The sequence below is a fragment of the Psittacula echo genome (assembly GCF_963264785.1).
Source record: "Psittacula echo genome assembly, chromosome: 4".
Taxonomy (NCBI): domain Eukaryota; kingdom Metazoa; phylum Chordata; class Aves; order Psittaciformes; family Psittacidae; genus Psittacula; species Psittacula echo.
This window is the reverse complement of record NC_137738.1, coordinates 51,446,519-51,469,653: the sequence shown is the minus strand read 5'-3', so window position 1 is coordinate 51,469,653 and position 23,135 is coordinate 51,446,519. Positions and strand designations below refer to the sequence as shown.

General features: G+C 41.4%; 1 protein-coding gene across 1 annotated transcript; it reads left to right on the top strand.

Annotated features, from left to right (window-relative positions):
- Nucleotides 1-7,757: 7,757 nt before the first annotated feature.
- On the top strand, nucleotides 7,758-20,573 carry LOC308220106 (protein LEG1 homolog; the record flags this gene model as incomplete). The annotated part of the gene is made up of 6 exons (XM_080615892.1): nucleotides 7,758-8,079; nucleotides 11,176-11,262; nucleotides 14,547-14,731; nucleotides 17,753-17,886; nucleotides 18,240-18,478; nucleotides 20,386-20,573. 6 exons carry the CDS (start codon nucleotides 7,758-7,760, stop codon nucleotides 20,571-20,573), a joined length of 1,155 nt encoding a protein of 384 aa, XP_080472018.1.
- Nucleotides 20,574-23,135: the final 2,562 nt, after the last annotated feature.

Sequence of the window (23,135 nt, the reverse complement as noted above, 5' to 3'; positions counted from 1 at the left end):
ATGAAGCGGGGGTTGTTTGTTTATTTATATATATATACACCTTAACAGTGGTCCTGCAAGCAAGCCTGCACAGGAAATTTAAGTATTGCCTGTACTTCTCTGGAGCATTCTGATTGAAAAGAGTACTTCTGGAACTGCATCAGGTACCCATTATGCATTCTGTGTAGGCTTGCTCCTAAACCAATATTTTTAGCTTGTTGGTAGTTCATCTTCTTTTAATAGTAATAATTGGAACTCTGGAAACATTGGATTTACACTTGTGTTTGTAGCCATTTATTCAGCCAGTCATTCACCAAGCCAGCCTCAAGGAAAAATGACTGCCTCATCTGGGAAAGAAAAACTGCATATGGTAAATATCCCACCACAGTTATGAATCTGGTATTTCCTAAAATAGGAGTGAATGAATTTGATTTGGAACATTATTCATTATCAGTTTATTTAAATTTAAATTTATTTTTTTAATTGCTTCTGTTAAACGAACGAACAAACAGAAAAGACAATGTGAGCATTTTATTATGGCCATCCTTCATCAGCAGGATTTATCAGCACAATTTAAAACCTGAATTGTTGGGATCTGTAGCACAGGTTACTCTTTCTGGTGAGGCATGATCAGCAGATAACAGAAGAAGGTTTTTGCAGAGGGGAGAAGAGATTAATAGATAACATGAGAATGATGTTTTCCAGCGAAGGAGAAATTTTCGGTCCAAGGATGTATGAAGGAGCCAGGGTATGCCTACACAGCATCTCATGCTAAATCCACACATGCAAAGTGTAACTTCTTCCTTGGATACCTGATGCTGTTATCACAACATGCATTGCTGCGTTAGTGGGGGAGTCCACTCACATGGCCATGGGCTTTGGCTAATGACCTTTACTCAGAACCACACCTAAAGGAAGTGAAGTAGCAATTTAAAATCCCTCCTATAACCCTGTCACGAAATTTTGCTGGAGGACACTGCAGCCAGAGAGGTCCTGCCTGCCAAATTTCAAGGGCCTGTGAGAAAAATAGAAATAGAGTGTCCATTCAAAGCGATAGCTGCAGACAGTAGCAACGGAGATGGCTAAACAACCTAAATATATTCACTGCTACAAGTTTATCCAGTGAAATACGTGATGAATGCCTTTTGTTATAGCATGGTTTTGTTTTCCGTGGAACTACTTCAAGTCAAGCAGCATACACAATCACTGGTGGAAGTGCCAGAGCATGAAAAAATGGTGACAGGGAGGCTCATCGAGACTCCTTCTTCTTCTCCTTAGGACACTTGCCTGAAAAGAAAATGCGTGAACTTTCAGTGTTGTTTTATGTGACTGGAGGATAGTTACATCCCCAGGTCACCTGAAGGTTTCTCACCTGCAAAGCTCCATATCAGTTCTGAGCTCGTTCTAGTGAGGGTACTGATGTCTCTTCCTCACTGTCTTGCCAGTTTCTCCCTCATTGTGTTCCGCCAGGACTAAGGAACTTCATGTTTTGACAGTTTAGGGACTTAAACATTGCCTGCCATTTCTTTTATGGTCAACTAATCTAATTGATGCTTATTTGCTCTTCTGCAGTTACCTTGCAGTAAACTCTGCAGCCCAGCTGAAAACTACAGTGTTCTCTCTTGAAGCTGGACAATAATTACATATCAGACCTGAATTTACCATCTATCACTATCTACAGTCTTTTCCAGGACTTGCTTCTGTTACAATGTCTTTAAGAGCACAGCTGTACTGAGAAACTGGTAGAGTACTTATTAAGACAGTGGTGAATAGATCAATGATGCTGTCATTACCAATAATCTTCCTTAATCTTTCACTTATTTAAAATGCTGACATCCCTGAAGGGATGCTATGACTCAAGACCTGACAGTAATACCACTGGAGTTCAGTCAATGCCACATGAATACTCCCCTCACCCCACTCAGGGCAGCAAACCAGCAGAACTGGATTCCAAGCTGGAAACTCCAGAGCAGAGATTTCTCAAAGTAAAGCTGTTGTTCTTAACATCTTCAAAAACTTCAGCAAATTATTTGCCCACACAGATAAGCGAGGAAATGGTGTAAGAGCTACAAGATGAATTCTAATATTTTGCAGGAGGAATACTTTTATTACATTAATTAAAAATTATTCTTGACTCATTAAAGATTAACAGGGTTGTTGAAGTCCTTCTGTTACCATAGTAAGGCTCAAACTTCAAAAAACGAAGGAATTCAGTAGAGTCTGTCTAGTAGGTATATTCTTGGTTTATGATTTTTCACTCCATGTAATTTACTACATGTAACCTGCCATGAGGATGTAAATATATGGTATCTCTGAGAAAAATGAAAATGTTTATTCACGTATCTTTACCCTAGGCACCTAAAGTGAAATCGCTCATGTAATATGAATGACTGGTATCCTCAGTAGGAGAATTCAAACTCTACTCCTTGACTGTAGAAAGGCAGAGAGAGTTTAGACTCAGAAATTGGACACTTCACAGTATCACAGTATCACAGTATATTAGAGATTGGAAGGGACCTCAAAAGATCATCTAGTCCAATCCCCCTGCCGGAGCAGGAACACCTAGATGAGGTTACACAGGAATGTGTCCAGGCGGGTTTTGAATGTCTCCAGAGAAGGAGACTCCACAACCCCCCTGGGCAGCCTGTTCCAGTGTTCCGTCACCCTCACTGAGAAGAAGTTTCTTCTCAAGTTTAAGTGGAACCTCTTGTGTTCCAGTTTGTACCCATTACCCCTTGTCCTATCATTGTTTGCCACTGAGAAGAGCCTGACTCCATCCTCGTGACACTCCCCCTTTATATATTTATATACACTAATAAGGTCACCCCTCAGTCTCCTCTTCTCCAAACTATAGAGACCCAGCTCCCTCAGCCTTTCCTCATAAGGGAGATGCTCCACTCCCTTAATCATCTTAGTTGCCCTGCGTTGGACTCTCTCCAGCAGGTCCCTGTCCTTCTTGAACTGAGGGGCCCAGAACTGGACACAATATTCCAGATGCGGTCTCACCAGGGCAGAGTAGAGGGGAAGGAGGACCTCTCTCGACCTACTGACCACCCCCCTTCTAATACACCCCAGGATGCCATTGGCCTTCTTGGCCACAAGGGCACAGTGTTGGCTCATGGTCATCCTGCCGTCCACCAGGACCCCCAGGTCCCTCTCCCTTACACTGCTCTCTAACAGGTCGTTCCCCAACCTATACTGGAACCTGGGGCTGTTCCTGCCCAGATGCAGGACTCTACACTTTCCCTTGTTATATTTCATCAAGTTTCTCCCTGCCCAACTCTCCAGCCTGTCCAGGTCCCGCTGGATGGCAGCACAGCCTTCTGGCGTGTCAGCCACTCCTCCCAGCTTAGTGTCATCAGCAAACTTGCTGACAGTACACTCAATTCCCTCATCTAAATCATTGATGAATATATTAAATAATACTGGTCCCAGTACTGACTCTTGAGGCACTCCACTAGATACAGGCCTCCAACTAGACTCTGCCCCATAGACTACAACTCTCTGGCTTCTCTCCTTCAGCCAGTTTGCAGTCCACCTCACTACCTGATCATCCAGACCACACTTCCTCAATTTAGCTATGAGGATGCTGTGGGAGACTGTGTCAAATGCTTTGCTGAAGTCAAGGTAGACCACATCCACCGCTCTGCCATCATCCATCCACAATGTTATTTCCTCATAAAAGGCTATGAGGTTGGTCAAGCATGACTTCCCCTTGGTAAAGCCATGTTGACTGCCCCTCATAACCCTCTTATCCTTGATACGCCTTAAGATGGCACCAAGGATAAGGTGTTCCATCACTTTCCCAGGGATGGAAGTGAGGCTGACCGGTCTATAGTTACCCGGGTCCTCCTTCTTGCCCTTTTTGAAGACTGGAGTGACATTTGCTTTCCTCCAGTCCTCAGGCACCTCTCCCGTTTCCCAAGACTTGGTAAAGATGATGGAGAGTGGTCTAGCAATGACTTCAGCCAGTTCCCTCAGCACCCGCGGGTGCATCCCATCTGGACCCATGGATTTATGGATGTCCAGATTGTTCAAATGGTCTCTAACCCATTCCTCATCGACTAAGGCAAACCGCTCCAGTGACCTGACTTCATCTGAGGTCTCAGGAGTACAGGGCTCTTCAGGACTGCCTCCGGCAGAGTAGACTGAGACAAAGAAGGCATTCAATAACTCTGCCATCTCAGTATCTTCTGTCACCAGGGCACCCATCCCATTCACCAGTGGGCCTACCTTGCCTCTGGTGTTAGTTTTATCAGCTATGTATTTGAAAAAGCTCTTTCTGTTGTCCTTGACCCCTCTGGCCAGATTTAATTCTAAGGAGGCCTTAGCCATCCTAGCTGCCTTCCTACATCCTCTAGCAGCAGCCTTATATTCCTCCCGAGTGGCCAGCCCCTCCTTCCATGACCTATAAACTCTGCTCTTCCACTTGAGCATACCCAGCAGTTCCTTATTTAGCCACGCAGGTCTCTTGGCCCTCTTCCTTGACTTCCTACGTGTTGGGATGCTTTGCTCTTGAGCTCGGAATAAGCAATTCTTGAATGCCAACCAACTATCTTGGGCCCCTTTACCTTCAAGCAGCCTTTGCCATGGGACTTCCCCTAGCAATTGCTTGAAAAGGCCAAAGTTTGCCCTGCTGAAGTCCAGGGTTGCAATTCTACTTGCTATTGTACTGGCCCTACCACACAAGATCCTGAATTCCACCATCTCGTGGTCGCTGCAACCAAGGCAGCCCTCAACCTTTACTGCTTCGACCAGCCCCTCCTTGTTAGTGAGGATGAGATCCAGCAGCGCTCCTCTCCTGGTTGGCTCATCCACCATTTGCATGAGGAAGTTATCATCCATACACTGGAGGAACCTCCTGGACTGTGGCTGGGTTGCTGAGTAGTCCTTCCAGCAAACATCAGGGAAGTTAAAATCCCCCACGACAACCACGGCCTGTGACTGTGAGGCCGCTCTCAGCTGCCTGTAGAAGGCCTCGTCAACTTCCTCACCCTGATCTGGTGGCCTGTAACAGACACCCACAACAGCATCACCCCTGCCTGCCTGCCCCTTAATTCTCACCCACAGACTCTCAACTCGCTCATCCCCTGTTCCTGGACAGAGCTCAGTACATTGTAGCTGCTCTCGCACATAAAGAGCAACCCCACCACCCCGCCTGGCTGGCCTGTCTTTCCTGAAAAGGACATAGCCCTCCATGACTATATTCCAGTCATGCGAGCTGTCCCACCACGTCTCTGTAATTGCCACCAGATCATAATCTCCTGACTTAACACAGGTCTCCAACTCCTCCTGCTTATTTCCCATGCTGCACGCATTCGTGTACAGGCATTTCAAGCAGGGAGCTGAGCTCACCGATTTCACCCTAGGATTATAGGAGGCCTCCCAGTCTTCATCAATCCTAGAGTGCTGCCCCACTGGGGCAAGCCCAGTTACAACCCCGTCCCCCTTCGAATCTAGCTTAAAGCTTCCAAATGAGCCCTGCTAATTCATGCCCCAGCATCCTTTTGCCTCGGTGAGATAAACCTTTTCCACTTGTCTCAGTGGTGGTAAAAAAAACCCCTCCTGTTACTCACTCCTCCATGTTCCTCAAGTAGCATTTCTGCCCTAGTGCAACTGAGACCTTTGTGCCATTTATACCATAGAATCACACTTTCCTCCACATATCTTATAACCTAGCTAATGCTTTTCAGCATTCCTGTTTTTCAGGTGAGCTTTGCTGCCTATTACCTCAATTACAGCCTAATATACACATATTAAGCTCTAATATATATATATTATATATATTATAATATATAATATCTATCTAATATAATATAATAATATTAATAATTAATAATATAAGAATATATAATAAAATAATATATTAATATTATATACTATATATAATTATTATTTATTTTATTTTTATTATTATATATATTGTTAATATATATAGTATATATACTATATATACACACTATATAGTATATATACTATATACTATATACTATATATATACTATATATATAGTATATATATAAAAAAATATATAATATACATAATATATATTATTATTATATTATTATATATTATATATATTTATTATATATAAATAATAATAAATAATAAATAATCTAATATAATATCTAATATATATATTAGATATATTATGTGTGTATATATATACATATATATGTTTTATATATATATATTAAAAACCCAATATAGTTCTTGGCATTTATTCTTACGATTATTTATAGAATGTCTTCCTTCAAGAAAAAGCAAGTACTTTTGAAAACATTTCTGATATTATTACATAAAAGTAGATTAAACCGATATCGATTTTATTTACTCTGAAGTATTTTATACGTCTAGAGCTAAACCTGTAGTTTCAACTCCCTCTGCAGTCAGTCAAGAGAAATGCATCTCTCAGTAGTGTATTTAAATGAGTTACATTCTCTGCTTTGGCTGTCGAGGGAATCTACATAGATAAGTTAATGTTTAGATATCCACAGTTAGGTTAGATAAATCCAACCCATAGAAACTCAGTGAAAGAACAACTTGATTATTTCAAACCTCTGTGAGGCAGCATGATTAGGAAAAGTGTTCTCAAGGTCTGTGCTAATCTCTGTTGAACATTGATTGTTTTTCAAAAGCCTTTGGGTTTCTTTCTCAGTAGGGGAACCAAAAATAAAAAGTAACCATTGAAAAATCATGCTATTTGCTATAAAATCTCCTTAATAAATAGAGGAAATTGAAAAAGTTTGAATTGAACTGATGCATTTCTTTTAAATTTACTGTCAAAAGTTTTCAGCCAGTTTTGACTTGCTGTCATTCAGGGTTTAAGGTACTTTAGGCACACAAAGCCCAACCAGAACTCATAGAATTACTTCAAAGAAAATGGGCATCTGCAATTTTTCTCATGCAAAAGAAAGGCTACAGAGATAACAAACGATGTGTTTGTTTGCTAAGTGCTCTTTGGTAACCCTTGCTTATCTGAGAAAAAGCAGCTGAAGATCATAAAGAAGCAGGTGAGGTGAAGATAGCTGGACAGTTTAATTTTTGTTGGATTGTAACATAGACGCCAATTTTATCAGTGGAGGATTGTATTCTCTTTGGAGTCTACAAGATCATGGAGCTTCAGTAGGAGACTTTAGGTCTTTATAATGACTATTTTCACACAAGGCAAACTAACACTAAAAATAAATAAAGCTAGTCAGGTACTGCACGGTCTGCAAAGGGAGCTGGTTTGGCTACTTCCAATGCCTTCATGACATGAAGGCTGCAGGCAGCTGTCCCAAGGCCAAATGACAAGGGTGCTATTGGCAGTGCCTGCCTTTTGTCACTGCTGCTCCTTGGTCAGTGCCTGGAGCTATCATCAGAGCGCCTACCTCAGCCCTAACCTAACCCTGCCTGTGTCTGGCAGGGGTGAGCTCTGTGACACTGCTGTCCCCAGAGGGACAAATGTAACAAGTATAGCATAATCAGTACTGTAGCACATCGACTTTGTGGGAGGTTGGGAGGGTGGGTATACGTAGTGGCCAGCACAGATTTGGACGTTTTCTCATCAGACTGATCCCTCTTAAACATCTGCTGCTGCTCCCCAGATCCCACTGGATCCAGCTCCTCAGGGAGGACAGAGCATTACTCAGAGCTTGCCAATCTGGCAGCTCCACCTCAGGGTCACTGGAAAGAGGGAAGGGAGATAGACACCTGAGTCACCCTTTTTTGACCAGCCCTCACCTTTCATGATAAAAGCCCTGCAGCCACAAACGCCTGGCTCACACACCTTCACAATGTGGTCCTACTTTGGCATACATGCTCTTCTTACAGTGACTATTACCCTGAGGCCAGTGACTGCTGCAGCATGGAGTGAAAAAGATGCCACTGGAGAGGACATTTATCCCCCTCTGTGGAACCTCGCCCCTGAAAACCTGTTGAATTTCTTAGTAAAGGACAACAAAATCATCATCAACGCTTGGAACTACCAAGAACGACTGGGATTGTACAAGAGCTTGCTAAACTCTTCAGCCAAATATTTTACTGCATTTGGACACCAAAATTTTGGCAATATTCTCTGGGGATTACCATTGCAGCATGGGTGGCAATTTCGTACAGGTATGAGTTATGCCCTTAAGCTGCTGGAACAGCAGTGTTTACCAGACCTACTTTGGGCCATTCTTTCCAAGGTTTCCGCCTTGCAAGTCCATTACAGCCTTAGATGGTGTAAATTTTGACATACTGAGCTAAACTGCCAATTTGAAAAAGAAATCCTAAATGAAGGGAACCCCCTTCACTTGTTGAGCAATAGCTATTAAACACTATTAAGTGTGTATTGCTAACATAGTACTGGTCAGAATTTAGAAGATATGTGGTTTAGATGGACAATATTCCAGCTAGCTGAAAATCCCAGTTGCCTCAATTTATAGTAGGTATATTTCAGTGCCTGCACTCTGCAGTGCTGTTCTTAAATTGATAACTAATAGGCTTTTCTGTTGTTGTTGTTGTTAATGTTATGATCTTCTGTTAGTGGCTTGAGTTTCATTTCTAATTCATATAGTGCAAAGTCCTCCTCTGCCCCTGAGAATTACTTTAGAAGCAACCTCATTATTTTCTAAATATGTTTTTTACAAAAATGAAAGCTTGCTCTGCTTGTTGGGGGGAGGTGAGGTATTGGCTCATCCCCCAAAAACTGTTTGCCATCTGAGCAACCACTCTTGTTTGCTTGTTGGCAGTGCCAAGCAAGGAGGCACAGAAACACATGTGAAAGGTGCCTTGAGGCTAAGAATGCATTATCTTATCAAGAGCTTTATGAGAAAATATGTTCTTCTACAAGCTGTTTCACATGTAGGAGACAGTGTAGCTTCCTTTCAAAGCCAGAGTTGACTTGCCTTGTTCTAGCAACCAGGAGATGTGGAAAGAAGGCTAGAAGAGTCAATGATGTTCTCAGGAACTTGTGCCTGGTGGTAACAAGGCATAAGCAAATGCAGCTGTCTGACTGTTGTTTTCTGTAGTGGCTGTAATGTATAGATTCACAAGGTGGTGGTTTAGCTGAACCTGTATGTTTGAAAGAAGACAGAGGTGCTGCAGCTGGTGGTGAAGGAAGGCTGCCAGCATTTAGTCACACCTAACAGAAAATTAATTGCTAAGTCAAAAGGAGGTAAAGTAAGCAAAATCCTAGCAGGCAACTAGCTGCCAAACAGCAGCAAGAATTTGGTTGGAGTTTAGGCAGGCTGTTTCCTCGTTCCCCTCTATGTACAGGAAAAGAAAGAGAAGATAATGAGAATGACTGGTGCAGCAGGAAAGTTGACCCAATGTGTGGCAGAGGCAAAGATGACTGGAAGCAGAAGCTGCACTTGAGTGGTGACCTGCTGGAAAGGATCTAGTTGTGTAGTGTGGCTTCATCCACAAAGGGAAGGTGTGTCTGATTGCAGTGAGAGTTGCCAAATAGAGTTGAGGGACATGGTAGGTGAAAGGACGATTTACACCCGATTGCACAGACAGGTAACGACCTACTGTCACCTGCCAAAGAGCCATAGGGCTGGTCCTTAGACAAGGAGATACATTTTTGAAATTACATGATCAGAAGGTTAAAAAAATAGGAGAAGGTGAAATATCACATGGCTGGAAAGAGTTTTACAGTAAAAAAATATGATAAGTAGAAGGATAAGTGGATAAGGGGGAAAGAAAGACAGAATTCTGGTACATACTGTAGTGAGGTTACCAACTGGCTAAACCTAATCCAGGTAGGCAGCTGGGCTAGATTAGTAAGGAATGACTGAAGCATTTGTATATTGGCATAATAGCTTGTGTAAACAAAAGCAGGGCTTAAGTTCAGGATGCAAGACAGGAGATCCTTGAAAATACTACGGAAATCATTGAATTAACATTTCTGTCTGGTCATGAAGGTTATGTTGCTAAGAAAATATTTTTATGGATATGATTCTATATAAACCATCAAGAGCAAGTGATGCTGCTACTTAGCAAGAGTGATAGAAAGATATGTAATAACCTACTCATGGACATTATATTAAATCAGTAATTTGGCTAAATTTTCAGTAGAGACAATGATGTTGAGACAGCACAGTTGGTAGGAATGAGATTTTGGAAATAGAAATTGTCACCTGGAAGACAGAGCTAACCTGGAAGTCCTGTCTACACAGAGTGAAGAAACCGGATAGCCTCTACCCCTACTTGGAAAAACTGACATATAGAAGTACAAATCCAGGAGCACTGGATTTAAGAACTTTAAAAAAGATTCAGGTGGTATTGTATGTTGGAAGAGTAGGAAAGCAAAGTAATGCAGACATTCCTGAAATCATCATGTGCATGTTTAAAGAATGTAATGAGGCTTACTTCTAAACTGACAGAAATGAGGCTGTCATTATTTAGCTGACTCACCAGAGAGTAAGTGCTCTGCACGGCAGAGGTGGGGAGCTTCCGGGATAGTTCAGGCATTGGACCTGACCATGGTAATTTCATTTCATACACTTAAAGCAGGCTTCCTGACTCACTACATGACTGCTTACTACACAATGTACATGTACACGATGATTTCAGGAATTAGGTTGTTTCTCTGTGTCATGTGCTTAAAGTCAAACATGCTCTACATGCTGTCATGAAGAATTGTGAAATGTCTTGCATGTTTGCTACAGCACAGGTGCTTGAAAACCTTCCTAATCAGACACAACGTTTGCATGCTTAGCTTCACAGTAAGGCCATGTTTGTGTGCATCATTAAACTGGAGGGATTCCATATCACACAACTCAACTAGGTGAGACGATTACTAGCGCATTTAATTTGTGCTCTTCCACTCATTAAGCAGCTCTCCTACACTAGCAGCCCTGCATCTATGGAAAAAACATCAGCTACGCACGTGCTTATGTCTGCATGTGCACGTATATTTATATCTCCAAAGAAATATCACTGTGATGTCCTACTTTCAGACAGTTTCATAAATTCTCAGAGTACATTTGCACTGAGAAATAAATCGAAGGGTAAAACACAACCAAATTACCATGCACTGCATGAAGTATTGACTGAGAAATGCAACTACTCTAGGAACAATAATTTATGAGGCAAAAAAAACAGTAATTGTTCTGTGTCTCTGAGCAAAATTCTGCATTCTTCTGTATATTTTTTTTTTCATCACAGTGGGATTTCTTTTGTGAAAGAGATTGAGAAGTATTTGGTGTATTATTTAATTCGATTTAGGCAGATTAGCAGATCCTTCCAATGTGACTTCCTGTGGCTATGAAGATGGAGACCTCCTGTGTATATCTGCAAGAAGCTGGTGGTCCTGTAAGTATAAGCTATTACACTGTTCTTCTTCAAAATATGATTAGTGTCTCAGAAGGCAATTTAGAATCTTTCTTCCCCTTAGGCTTCTATATTACAAAATAATTTCAGTGATACTTAATTCTCCATTAAAAACTTGCAGCAAGCGTGAGTAAGTGAAAGTTAATTGACTTTGATAACTTATTTGAGGAAGGAAAAAAATGTGAATTTGCAGCTTTAAAAAGAATTACGCTGCAAAAATGCACATAAAAATGTGTGAGAAACATCATAATGGGTATCTGTATTTGTAGACATTTGTAGAAATTAGAGTTTTAAATTACTCTAGAACAGATTTGTTCAGTTTAGATGTTAGTACTTCCAATTAAAACTTAGTGTGAGAATGTCAAGCAGGAATCTTTGTGGTTCTTGCATCACCCTCAGTAATACAAATCTAACAGGACTTTTCTGCCTTCAGTTGCACTTTCACAACTTTACTGTGGTCAGGAGGCTACAGAGAATGAAATAAAGGGAGAATTTGTGACCATGATATCCAAATAACTTCATTATGTTCATTACACTGACATTTATCCAAGAGCCTTTCGAGTATTCAGCTAAAACTCAGTTAATACTTTGACCTGGTGTACACAAGCTATAAGGCAATTTCTATTTAATATTGGCTTTGGAGTACTGAAAGGTTAAAATTCTGTTAATTTTTTTTTCATTATTCCAGTAAGTAGCAACAAACTGAACACAGTGACAGAGATAAAGAAGTATAAAAATCTGAGTTTCCAGTGGCAATGCCCCAGACATTTTCAGTGTTTTCCTCAATACCTCTGAAAACACACATCCTGATAATTCAGTCTTCCCCACAACTGAAACATCAGAAGAAACCTGGATACTTTTGATGATTCAAGCCTTTCATATATTGCCCTGGATCTGGAACTGGAGGGATCAAGTTAATGCGCGGTTTCTTTTAACCTGAGAAACACAAGAATTTCATTTGTAAAAATGTATATCACAGGTGTGACGGAAGAATGTGTCTATCCATTACACCCAAGCAAATTTGCATTGCAGGAAGCAGTGCCATCTCAGCGATGGTGGTATCAAATTTGGAACCACCTTTGCACTAGGCAGTGCAGAGAAAAGGCAAAGTGACAAAGTCTACTGAAGGACCAGCTGTGAGCTAACTCAGCTATATTTGCAGTTGGCATCACTCCTAGTAGATGTGGCAGAACATCTTATCCTCCTGGGACATAAGGGTAGGTCCACTGCCAGGATCATGAGAGAAATAATGGTATGTGAGACAAGATACTATAGCCACGTTTTTACATAGAAAGAAAAAAAATAAAACCCAGTTATGTCCACTTCTAGCTAAGAGCTTTGCCAAAGAGGAAAGGAAGGAATCTGGAATGCCACATGCAACTCTAGGATATCCATTTATTATTGCACAGAGCAGCCCAGTGAATAACACTTGTAGCATCAGCAAAAAAAGCACTGATACTACAGCACTCTCTGTCTCAAGTGCAAAAACATGGGTAGCCTGTTTCCCTCTGGTATTTTTTGAGCCAAGTCTATATGGAAACAGATTCCTCAAACAAAAATAGATAGTTAGATTTCCACACAGTTCATCTTATAAGGGATTTCTTTTCTGAGCCTATGAAAAAATATGAACAATTGTTACATTTTCTCATATGATTAATGAAATTTAATCAATTTTCCTACATAAATTGAAGAACACATCCGAACCGGGCCAAATAAAATCTCTCAATGTTTTTGTTTCTATTTTTCAAACGATGAACAAACACATTCTTAAAAAACCAAAAAATGAGAAAAATCCCCTTTTTTCTGATGTGAGTCAAAGTCAATATTTTTAGGGACTCTTTTTTTCTGAAACTGGAACTTTAATACTTTTAGAAAGTTTATCTTCTATTCTAAAATAAATTGAACTGACAGATAAGGTAGGGGGAATTAAAACAAGACCTATGTATGGATTACAATCACTGCTTATATCTAAAGGAAATAAAATGATGGAAAACTTCTGTTTGGTATTTTTTGTTTTTAAGGAGGTAAGAGACCTTGCAAGCCCTCCAGTTTAAATATCCCTTTCCTTCCTAGGGAACGGAAAGCTACACATTTTTTTCCTGTAGTACATTTTCCCCCCATCACTCTGTCCCTCGCTCCCTCAGCTTTCCTGCTGTCCTGTTACAAGTCACCCTTTCCACCAGACCCGCTGGCAGGCTTCAGCAAGCAGCTTTGTCCCTTCCGTGACACAGAAGCACTTTGTTGTAGGGGCCCTTAGAATGAAGCTTCAGCCTTTGAGCTAGAAATTAAATGCATGTGTCTTCAAGTAAATAAAGCTGTAAGCACAGAGTAAATTAAATATGTAAATTTTAAATAAAACCAAAGCTGACTGTGATACCCACTCCAGCTTCAGTTTCCCATCTCTGTGGGTAGCTAGCAGTAGGTGCCTCATGGGAAGGCATCCCACGTCGTGACGAGTAACAAGGGTCATTACATAGCCCTGTGCAAGCAGGGGGCCTTCCTGGAATAGAAACCATTACCTTTACTTTCTTGGTGCTTGCATTTCTGCTGTTCACTTACTTCTAAACACTCCACGTTTATTTGATACTAATTTTGCTGCCTCTAGAAAACGTATAAACTCAACCTTGATTTACTCTACTGCAGAAAAAAGTCTACTGCACGCAGAAAGTCTTTCAGACTGCACAGAAATCTCTCTCACTGTTTTGAGGATGTAAGTGGTTTCAGCTGGCCTTCAGGGCAGCCCTCTCTGGCCCAAGTACTCATATGAAGCCAGGAAGTGGCTTAAACCAGAAACTCACATTTAATACACCCCTAGGTGTATGAGACACTCCCTGCTTGAGAATGTCAGTCCTTTCTGCCTGGTATTATATTCAATATAGTCCTCTCCTGCATTGTTTTCTGCCTGCCCTCTCAGTACCCAAGCAGGCACAAATGTGTAATATATGCAAGCCCACTTAAAGAAATGTAAGTACTTTCTGAGGTGAAATCAAGGTTTCAACACTTCTCATGAAAATAGTGAACAAGAAGCTCATGCAAGGCTATTAAAGGGCAATATATAAACAAATGTTACAAAGAGTATCTAAATCAATACAGACATCATCATCAGTGTATGTCAGTACGTATGCTGTAATACTACTGCTGAACACAGCTGTATCAGTGGCAATTTGAAATCGCTGCATTTAATATGGGAGAATGTTCATTTTTCTATGCAGGTATTTTTAATTTGCATGAGGTTAACACCTTCTCCTCTCTAATTACCTTCACAGGTATGAATTACTACCTGGCTGTCATACCCTTTCTGGGGGCAGTGGAAGCTGGACTTTTTGGGCAGCTGCAGTATGAGATTGAAATATTGCCGCCAGAGGAGCGAAGATCTGATTTCTGTTATAGTGTTGCTGACTGCTGGTCTCGCATCCCCAATCTTATGAATGCCTGGAAGGCCTATTTTGAAGTAAGCAATTTTACTTTGGTGTTTTGGGGTGGGTTTTTTCATATTTTCTGGGAAATTATACCAGAATATTACCTTTAAAAACTATTATTACTGTTATTTGTAAGATTCAGATTGCTTAGTTTGCTTTCAGTAACAGCTTGTTAAAAATGTAACAAGCAGGAAAAAATGAAAAGCATAACATTAAGTGAGTCGGACATAAGAAGGTCAGTTTTTTTACAGGTTATGGATTTTTTCCTTTCTTTAAAATAATTCTGTACTTCGGACTCTGCCTCAAGCGACTGTTTTGTTAACAGCTATATTTGTATTCTGCCTATAGTGCTTATATTAACAATGCAAAATAAGCATACAAGATAGAACACTACCCTTGAGAAATGGTCTTGCGTTGCTTTTATAGGGTTCATTTATTCTTTTGAATATCTGAAAAACATGAAAATACTGAAACTTCATTCAGAAGGAGACATTTATGCAAGTAGATATTCTCTTTCCTCCTCATTCAGCTATTCCCAAATCCCAAAGATGACAATATTTCTTACTTCATAGATTCAATAACTATTTTTACAGATAGACTTCCATATTTGACATTTTTGTTAGTAGTCAAATAATTAATAATTTTCAGAAAATTTAAACCTTAAGTCCTTCTTGGCAACCGTGAGTGAATGTAGAAGTTCTAGGAGCAAGATTTGCTTTTTCTTAAGATTAATTTTTCTAAGCAGTATGTTTCAGAAGTTGTTATAAAAGACCTACTCCTCAAGTAGCCATGATGGTAACCATCAAGGATCATTTTCTTGTTTTCTGAAAACCTTCAGAAAGTTGTGGCCGAAAGAACATAAACAAGTTTTCAAGGAATCCAATACTTCAGCACGGAAACTTCGATGGCACTAAGATACAAAAGTACACTGAATTACTGTGACAAAGTACCTGAACTATGTGGATAAAACCCTCACTCTGTTGAAGTCAAAGAACAGCAACTCCCATAGACTTCATCTTCATCTCTATTAATCACCTTTCTGTCCCTATGTCAGACATTATAGTCATTTACAAAACAGCACAATCTAACTACTCAAAAGCAATTTCCCTTAGTTTGCAAACTTACTGTTTCATGAGGCATGACCCCTGGCCAGAGGGGTCAAGGACAACAGAAAGAGCTTTTTCAAATACATGGCAGATAAAACTAACACCAGAGGCAAGGTAGGCCCACTGGTGAATGGGATGGGTGCCCTGGTGACAGAAGATACTGAGATGGCAGAGTTGCTGAATGCCTTCTTTGTGTCTGTCTACTCTGCCGGAGGCAGTCCTGAAGAGCCCTGTACTCCTGAGACCTCAGATGAAGTCAGGTCACTGGAGCAGTTTGCCTTAGTCGATGAGGAATGGGTTAGGGACCAGTTGAGCAATCTGGACATCCATAAATCCATGGGTCCAGATGGGATGCACCCGCGGGTGCTGAGGGAACTGGCCGAAGTCATTGCTAGACCACTCTCCATCATCTTTACCAAGTCTTGGGAAACGGGAGAGGTGCCTGAGGACTGGAGGAAAGCAAATGTCACTCCAGTCTTCAAAAAGGGCAAGAAGGAGGACCCGGGTAACTATAGACCGGTCAGCCTCACTTCCATCCCTGGGAAAGTGATGGAACACCTTATCCTTGGTGCCATCTTAAGGCGTATCAAGGATAAGAGGGTTATGAGGGGCAGTCAACATGGCTTTACCAAGGGGAAGTCATGCTTGACCAACCTCCTAGCCTTTTATGAGGCAATAACATTGTGGATGGATGATGGCAGAGCGGTGGATGTGGTCTACCTTGACTTCAGCAAAGCATTTGACACAGTCTCCCACAGCATCCTCAGAGCTAAATTGAGGAAGTGTGGTCTGGATGATCAGGTAGTGAGATGGACTGCAAACTGGCTGAAGGACAGAAGCCAGAGAGTTGTAGCCTATGGGGCGGAGTCTAGTTGGAGGCCTGTATCTAGTGGAGTGCCTCAAGGGTCAGTACTGGGACCAGTATTATTTAATATATTCATCAATGATTTAGATGAGGGAATTGAGTGTACTGTCAGCAAGTTTGCTGATGACACTAAGCTGGGAGGAGTGGCTGACACGCCAGAAGGCTGTGCTGCCATCCAGCGGGACCTGGACAGGCTGGAGAGTTGGGCAGGGAGAAACTTGATGAAATATAACAAGGGAAAGTGTAGAGTCCTGCATCTGGGCAGGAACAACCCCAGGTTCCAGTATAGGTTGGGGAACGACCTGTTAGAGAGCAGTGTAAGGGAGAGGGACCTGGGGGTCCTGGTGGACGGCAGGATGACCATGAGCCAACACTGTGCCCTTGTGGCCAAGAAGGCCAATGGCATCCTGGGGTGTATTAGAAGGGGGGTGGTCAGTAGGTCGAGAGAGGTCCTCCTTCCCATCTACTCTGCCCTGGTGAGACCACATCTGGAATATTATGTCCAGTTCTGGGCCCCTCAGTTCAAGAAGGACAGGGACCTGCTGGAGAGAGTCCAACGCAGGGCAACTAAGATGATTAAGGGAGTGGAGCATCTCCCTTATGAGGAAAGGCTGAGGGAGCTGGGTCTCTGTAGTTTGGAGAAGAGGAGACTGCGGGGTGACCTTATTAGTGTATATAAATATATAAAGGAGGAGTGTCACGAGGATGGAGTCAGGCTCTTCTCAGTGGCAAACAATGATAGGACAAGGGGTAATGGGTACAAACTGGAACACAAGAGGTTCCACTTAAACTTGAGAAGAAACTTCTTCTCAGTGAGGGTGATGGAACACTGGAACAGGCTGCCCAGGGGGGTTGTGGAGTCTCCTTCTCTGGAGACATTCAAAACCCGCCTGGACACATTCCTGTGTAACCTCATCTAGGTGTTCCTGCTCCGGCAGGGGGATTGGACTAGATGATCTTTTGAGGTCCCTTCCAATCTCTAACATACTGTGATACTGTGATACTGTGCATGTGTGTAAGTCTAAAAAATTAATTGGGTTTAAACCACCCCTATGTTTCTCTGCCCCTTTTTGTCTCTGCAGTATCTGTTATCTACAGAACACAAAGCCAAGAGCCCTGCAACCTTCTCCTCCTTCAAACTGGATGATGCCCTGTGTCTCATGTGGAGAGCACATGTTGCCTCCATTGCTTATGCACTGCCCAAGTTCCACGACAGGTATGGGGATGAGAGGGGTGGCCAATGGGGATCTTCCTACCTGCATGCCTCTTTAGAAGGATAGTATCCCAACAAAGTCTATATGAGCTTTCTTGCTTTAGGCCTCTACTCTTTAGCCTCTGCTCTCCCTCCTGCTCTCTTGGAGCATAAGAGAATCAGCGAGAGATGGCTGCTCAGGCTGTGATGGGTGGGCAGGCTGTGGGCTTAAAATGAGATGCTGATTCTTCTCTGGGAGCCAGGGCCCAAGTCAGGAGCTGTATTTAGTCTGGACAGAGGCAGCAATGCCAGGATAAATTAGGTGCTCTACAGGGCATGTCAATTATCTGTTACATTTTTATTTTGATCTCTTTCAGCTTAAAATACCTCTCTGATCCAGAAGCAAATTTTGGTGAGGACTGGGCTAATGCTGTAGATTTCATTGCAGCCACATCCTTCTCTACAGATTTACTGACCACAAACAACTTCCAGGTTTTCCTGCCCCAGAGGATGCTTGTTGTAGGGGATGTCATCCCATTCATTAGTGACTTCAGTCCACAGCAAAATAGAGTTCTGCTTTCAATGAGTGCTCTTTACAAAACAAATAAAATAACAGGTACGAACCCAACCTACAAATGTTTGTACCCCACAGATATCTAATAACTTGTTCTCTCTTTCTATACCTTTCTCCATACAAACACAGATTTTTTTTTTATATAAAATAGTATAAACACTTCCAAGAGACTAACAGTAAATCAGTGCAGATAAAAATACAGACATAAGTAAACAACGCACCAGAGAGCAAATGCAACACTGACGGTATGCGGTGAGTATTTCACACGAGACAAACGCATCATTTGTTGGAACAGATGATCTTAGGTTTTTTCTCCAGTTTTTACAGGAACTTTGAACCACAAATACTAGTTTGTGTTCACCAGCTAAATCTGAAACCATTAAAGCTGTAAATGAAGTTATTAGATCAGTTGGGGTCAATAAAAAAAAAAAAGTGGGCAAAAGATCATGAAGAACAGTTTGTGTTCTTGATTTGTCTTTTGGTTTTGTCTCAGTGTTTGGTTTAACAGAGAATATAATCTGTCCCAGCAAAACTGCACCTTTAGACAATGCATGCTTCATTACAAAATACGTTGTGCACCACCATCCAGCGGTGAGACATAGAATTACATTCTTCTCAGGTTTCAGTTCATTCATATGTATTGCTCCGTTGGATATTTCTGTTTGTCATTTGTGGAGGAAAGTTATTTTGAATCTTTAAATGAAAATACAATATAAAAATACACTGAAAAATTAGTTAATTTATTTCCAGAGCTATGATGTTGTGGTCTTTTTTTTTGTGATCCTCTTCTGCCCATACATTTCAGTGAAAATTCTCTCATTTATTGTAGCCGAAAAGCCATATAATGAAGGTATTCATTGTTACAAAAAAGCATCCTCACATCACAGAGTGATACCCTCACACCTTCCACAGCAAAGGGTCTCAGTACTTCTTAGGACAGGACCCTGTCCGACCCAGTGTGAGATTTGATTTCTTAATTCAGAGTTTGATTGTCCTTTATTTTCCTTTCGCTGCCTCTGCCAGTCCAGCTGGGACCTGTACTGAGATAGGGCTGCACTGTGTTTAAAGTTTCCCGGCCCATGGACAGCAAAAAGCTTTAATTTTTGTGCTTTTCCTGTCACTGATGTGCAAAAGCAGAACAGCAGATGCCTTGCTATTCAAGACCTTCGCTGCAGTCCTCACCTTACCTGCAGTCCTCCTAGGAAACAGGACTGTTTGCTGCCTTTTCCTCTTAACTCCTCATCTCCCCAGTGCAATACTGTGCAAATTCAGCTCTTCACTGCTGTCAGTTTCATTCTAAAGCATGCCTTGCAGAAGAATAAAGTCCTCTTGGTTTTCTAATAGACTTTTTTTTTTTTCTTCTTTTTTTACACTCTAATTTCCTCTGTGGGCCCTTTATCCCCCATAAAGATCAGCACTGAGAAGACTGGGAAGCAGGCAAACTGGTGCTAATGCTGGACTGGTTAGGCATACTTTCTAGACAGCCACTGCTTATTGACTGTATGAAAGTATGAGGATCATTTGTTTCTTTAGCTTGAGGGCTTAGCTGGCAGAAAGTGCAAATTCAAAGATGTGCTTGACTATAACTACCAGACTACTGCTTCATAAGCCTTGAAGGTATGTGCAGTTGCAGACCAAGCCCTTAACATGCATATTCAACTATTTTGACTTGCAAGACTGGTGACAAGAGAATAAGCCCAGTTGTTTGTCAGTACAAAGATCCTGAGCTGCATAAATGGCCTGTGTCTCCCTACACATTTGTGGGCAATTATTACCCCATTGGCACACTCCCATCTTCGTCTACATTTCACTATCCACAGAAGAGTGGTGGGAGTTTGTTGCTGGACAAGTACCCACATCCACCACTCTCCTGGGCTTCGTCCCTTGTGTATGTGAGCTGCGTGTGCTCCATGTTAATTTGACAATGTCTTCTCCTGTTTCTTTTCAAGGAGGATTGCTGCTGAGTCTCTGGCGAAAGGCTATGTCTACTGAAGAAGGAAGAAAAATGGGCCAAAAGCTGATCGCAGACATGGTTGCAGGCCAGAAGTTTGACCTCCTGCGAATGTATAATGGTTTGAAAAGAGCTGATTTGGCAGCACCCAGTTTCTTGAGAGAAAGCAGTTCCAACATTGAGTGATTAAATCTTTTAGCAGATATGTGCCTGGTAATCCAGACGTGGTAATTTCTTACAGCAGGATTTCCTGAGTAGCCATGTGTGCATCTCTCATATTGAATCAGTATTTTTATCCTTAATTTTCCTAATTAGCTCATTTGCTTAATTCAATTCTTTATAAATAAAAGGCCTCACAGAAAATCTTACTTCACTGCTTTTCTCAACTTTATAAATAATGTATCATTATTGGATACAAAAGTAAATAAAGGCAAATTATATTCTGTTTCAGACTGGGTTTTTCTCTGTATACAGGAATCCCACCAGATATGTAATTACTCAAGTCCTTGATGGTCCAATAGAGGATAATCAGAAACTTTTCTTTGAATTCTAATCCAAAATCAATGCCTCGACTGTTTTCCACCAAAGTTATTATTTTGCAGACCAGCAGCAATCAAATTTGAAGCTTTCAGTCTTTTCATATTAAATAGTGTAGTACAGACAGATTCCCTCAGTATGCTGCTTTGCAACTAGTGTGTGCCTTGTGTGGTGCTGTGGAGCCAGTCCTGAAGTAAATGGGCGTATTCTCTGTCAGCTTTTACATGAATTCTGGTATTTGATTCATTTCACTTACTTCAATAAAACATTTATTTATTTATTTATTTATTTATTTATATGGTTGTGTAGTCTGTATAGCCACAAGTTGCTTTGTCATTCCCCCATGTCTAGCCCTTCTTGTTGCAGTGTGTCATACATTAGATTTGATTACTGAAGAAGAGATGTATTCGTACTGTTTGCACTCCCAGCACCTGGCACACTCAGACCCAAGTGCTGATCCTAGTCTTCTGTGCTGGAAATTAATAAGAATAACCTGGCACTCAGAGATTGTTGGGAAGTGGGACAGGGGTCCTGCAGGCAGGCAGGGGTTGAAGGTTTTTTAGGAATTCTGCCGACTTGAATCCTCTATCCTCATGAAAGCTTCCCCTAGAGAGCAGGCATGTTTGGAGCTCCCTTTCATTGGTGCACAGCTGGGGATGGCCACGGCTTGCTGCATCCTATTAGACTACAGCCTACACTGCAGCATAGTTACAAATAACACAAGCCTTAGATTCATAAGTCAAAAGAAGGGAAAGCAGCATTGCTTTTCCACCATTTTAGGCCTGCCCCACATTTTTGGTTGTACCTAGCATCTCAGTTGGTAACTGTCTCACACTTCTTGCTCAGAAGGAAAAAGGCATGTGCCACTCACTCTTCGGCTGGAGCACAGAGTTCTGTTGCATTCACATACCACATTTCCTTTGTAGCCACTGTAGCAATAGCCTTTCTGACACATGTACAGCAGTCAGAAGTTTTCCACGGACTTTAGGGGTGGACTTTTCCCCCAGTGCCAGAGTGTCTGAGAGATGCTCTCACAGCTCCAAGCAGCAGCCAAGCAAGGGCCCTTCCAGTAGGGCCCCTCTGGAAGGCACCTTCTGAGGCTGCCCTTCAGAACCCAGACAGCAGCAGAAACACCAGCTCCCCAGGAGTCTCCACACTTCCTGAAGTACTAGCCAGATACCACGTAACTGAAATAAAAGAAAATCAATTGTGTCTTTCCCTGCCACTTTCCCAGTTTGAATGGTCCTTTCTCCCCAAACTTGCACCATACTTTCACTGGAAATTAAGAAATAATTACCAACACATTGAGCAGTTAAACACTGTTCTGTCCTTTAACGTCCCAGGACAAATGTTTTAATTATTCACTGCCATTTTATGGATAAACTCTTAATGTACCATCATTAGCTAACAATTTTCAAAGGAAATACATTAATGAGGTCTAAGAAAATGTGGGAGTTTTTACCTTAATTACCTGGTTCATAGATCAGAGTAATTAGATTCCAACAGACTTTAGGTATAATGTAAAAGTAATTATCACAGCTGCCAGCTGTTAATATATTAAGTTACCTGTGTTCCACAAAAGTTTGGAAAAATTTTTTAGCTTTTCTGTGATTAACTTCACCTAAGGTGCATTTTGAGAAAACAAAAAGAGCCATCAATACAAATAGGAAAAAAACAATTTATGAACTGCCCCACTTGAAGGGATATTTGTAAAATGCATTCTTAAAAAGCAAATGTTTCTTTACCTGAATTTATGATGACATTAGGCAATACTTCAGTGTTTTGATAAAGAACCATCTTTCTTATTGAAGCATCGAACACTTGTATATTTGAGACGCTTTGTCCTAACCTAGCATGCCAACCAGCCAGGTAAAGGCTTTAGAAATCAGCCAGCAATTGCACTTTGGAGGCTGAGGCACGTATAGAAGTTTAGACAAAACAGAGGTCGTGGATTCTTACAAGCAGAACAAAACCAGGTGTATTGAAACAGAATAGATGAATCCTAGAAAGAAAACATGGGTATCGGAAAAAACAACAGAGAGAAAAGTATCAACAGAAGGCCGACTAGGGCAAGAGCAGCTGCAGCAAGGCAAAGGCAGGCAAATTCCTCCAGCAGCTGGCAGTCTGCACTTAAATCAGAGCAGCGCTTTTTAGCAGTTCCAGAGAGAGTCGTAAATGGCTATCCTAGAAAACACAAAAAACCAAGACAAG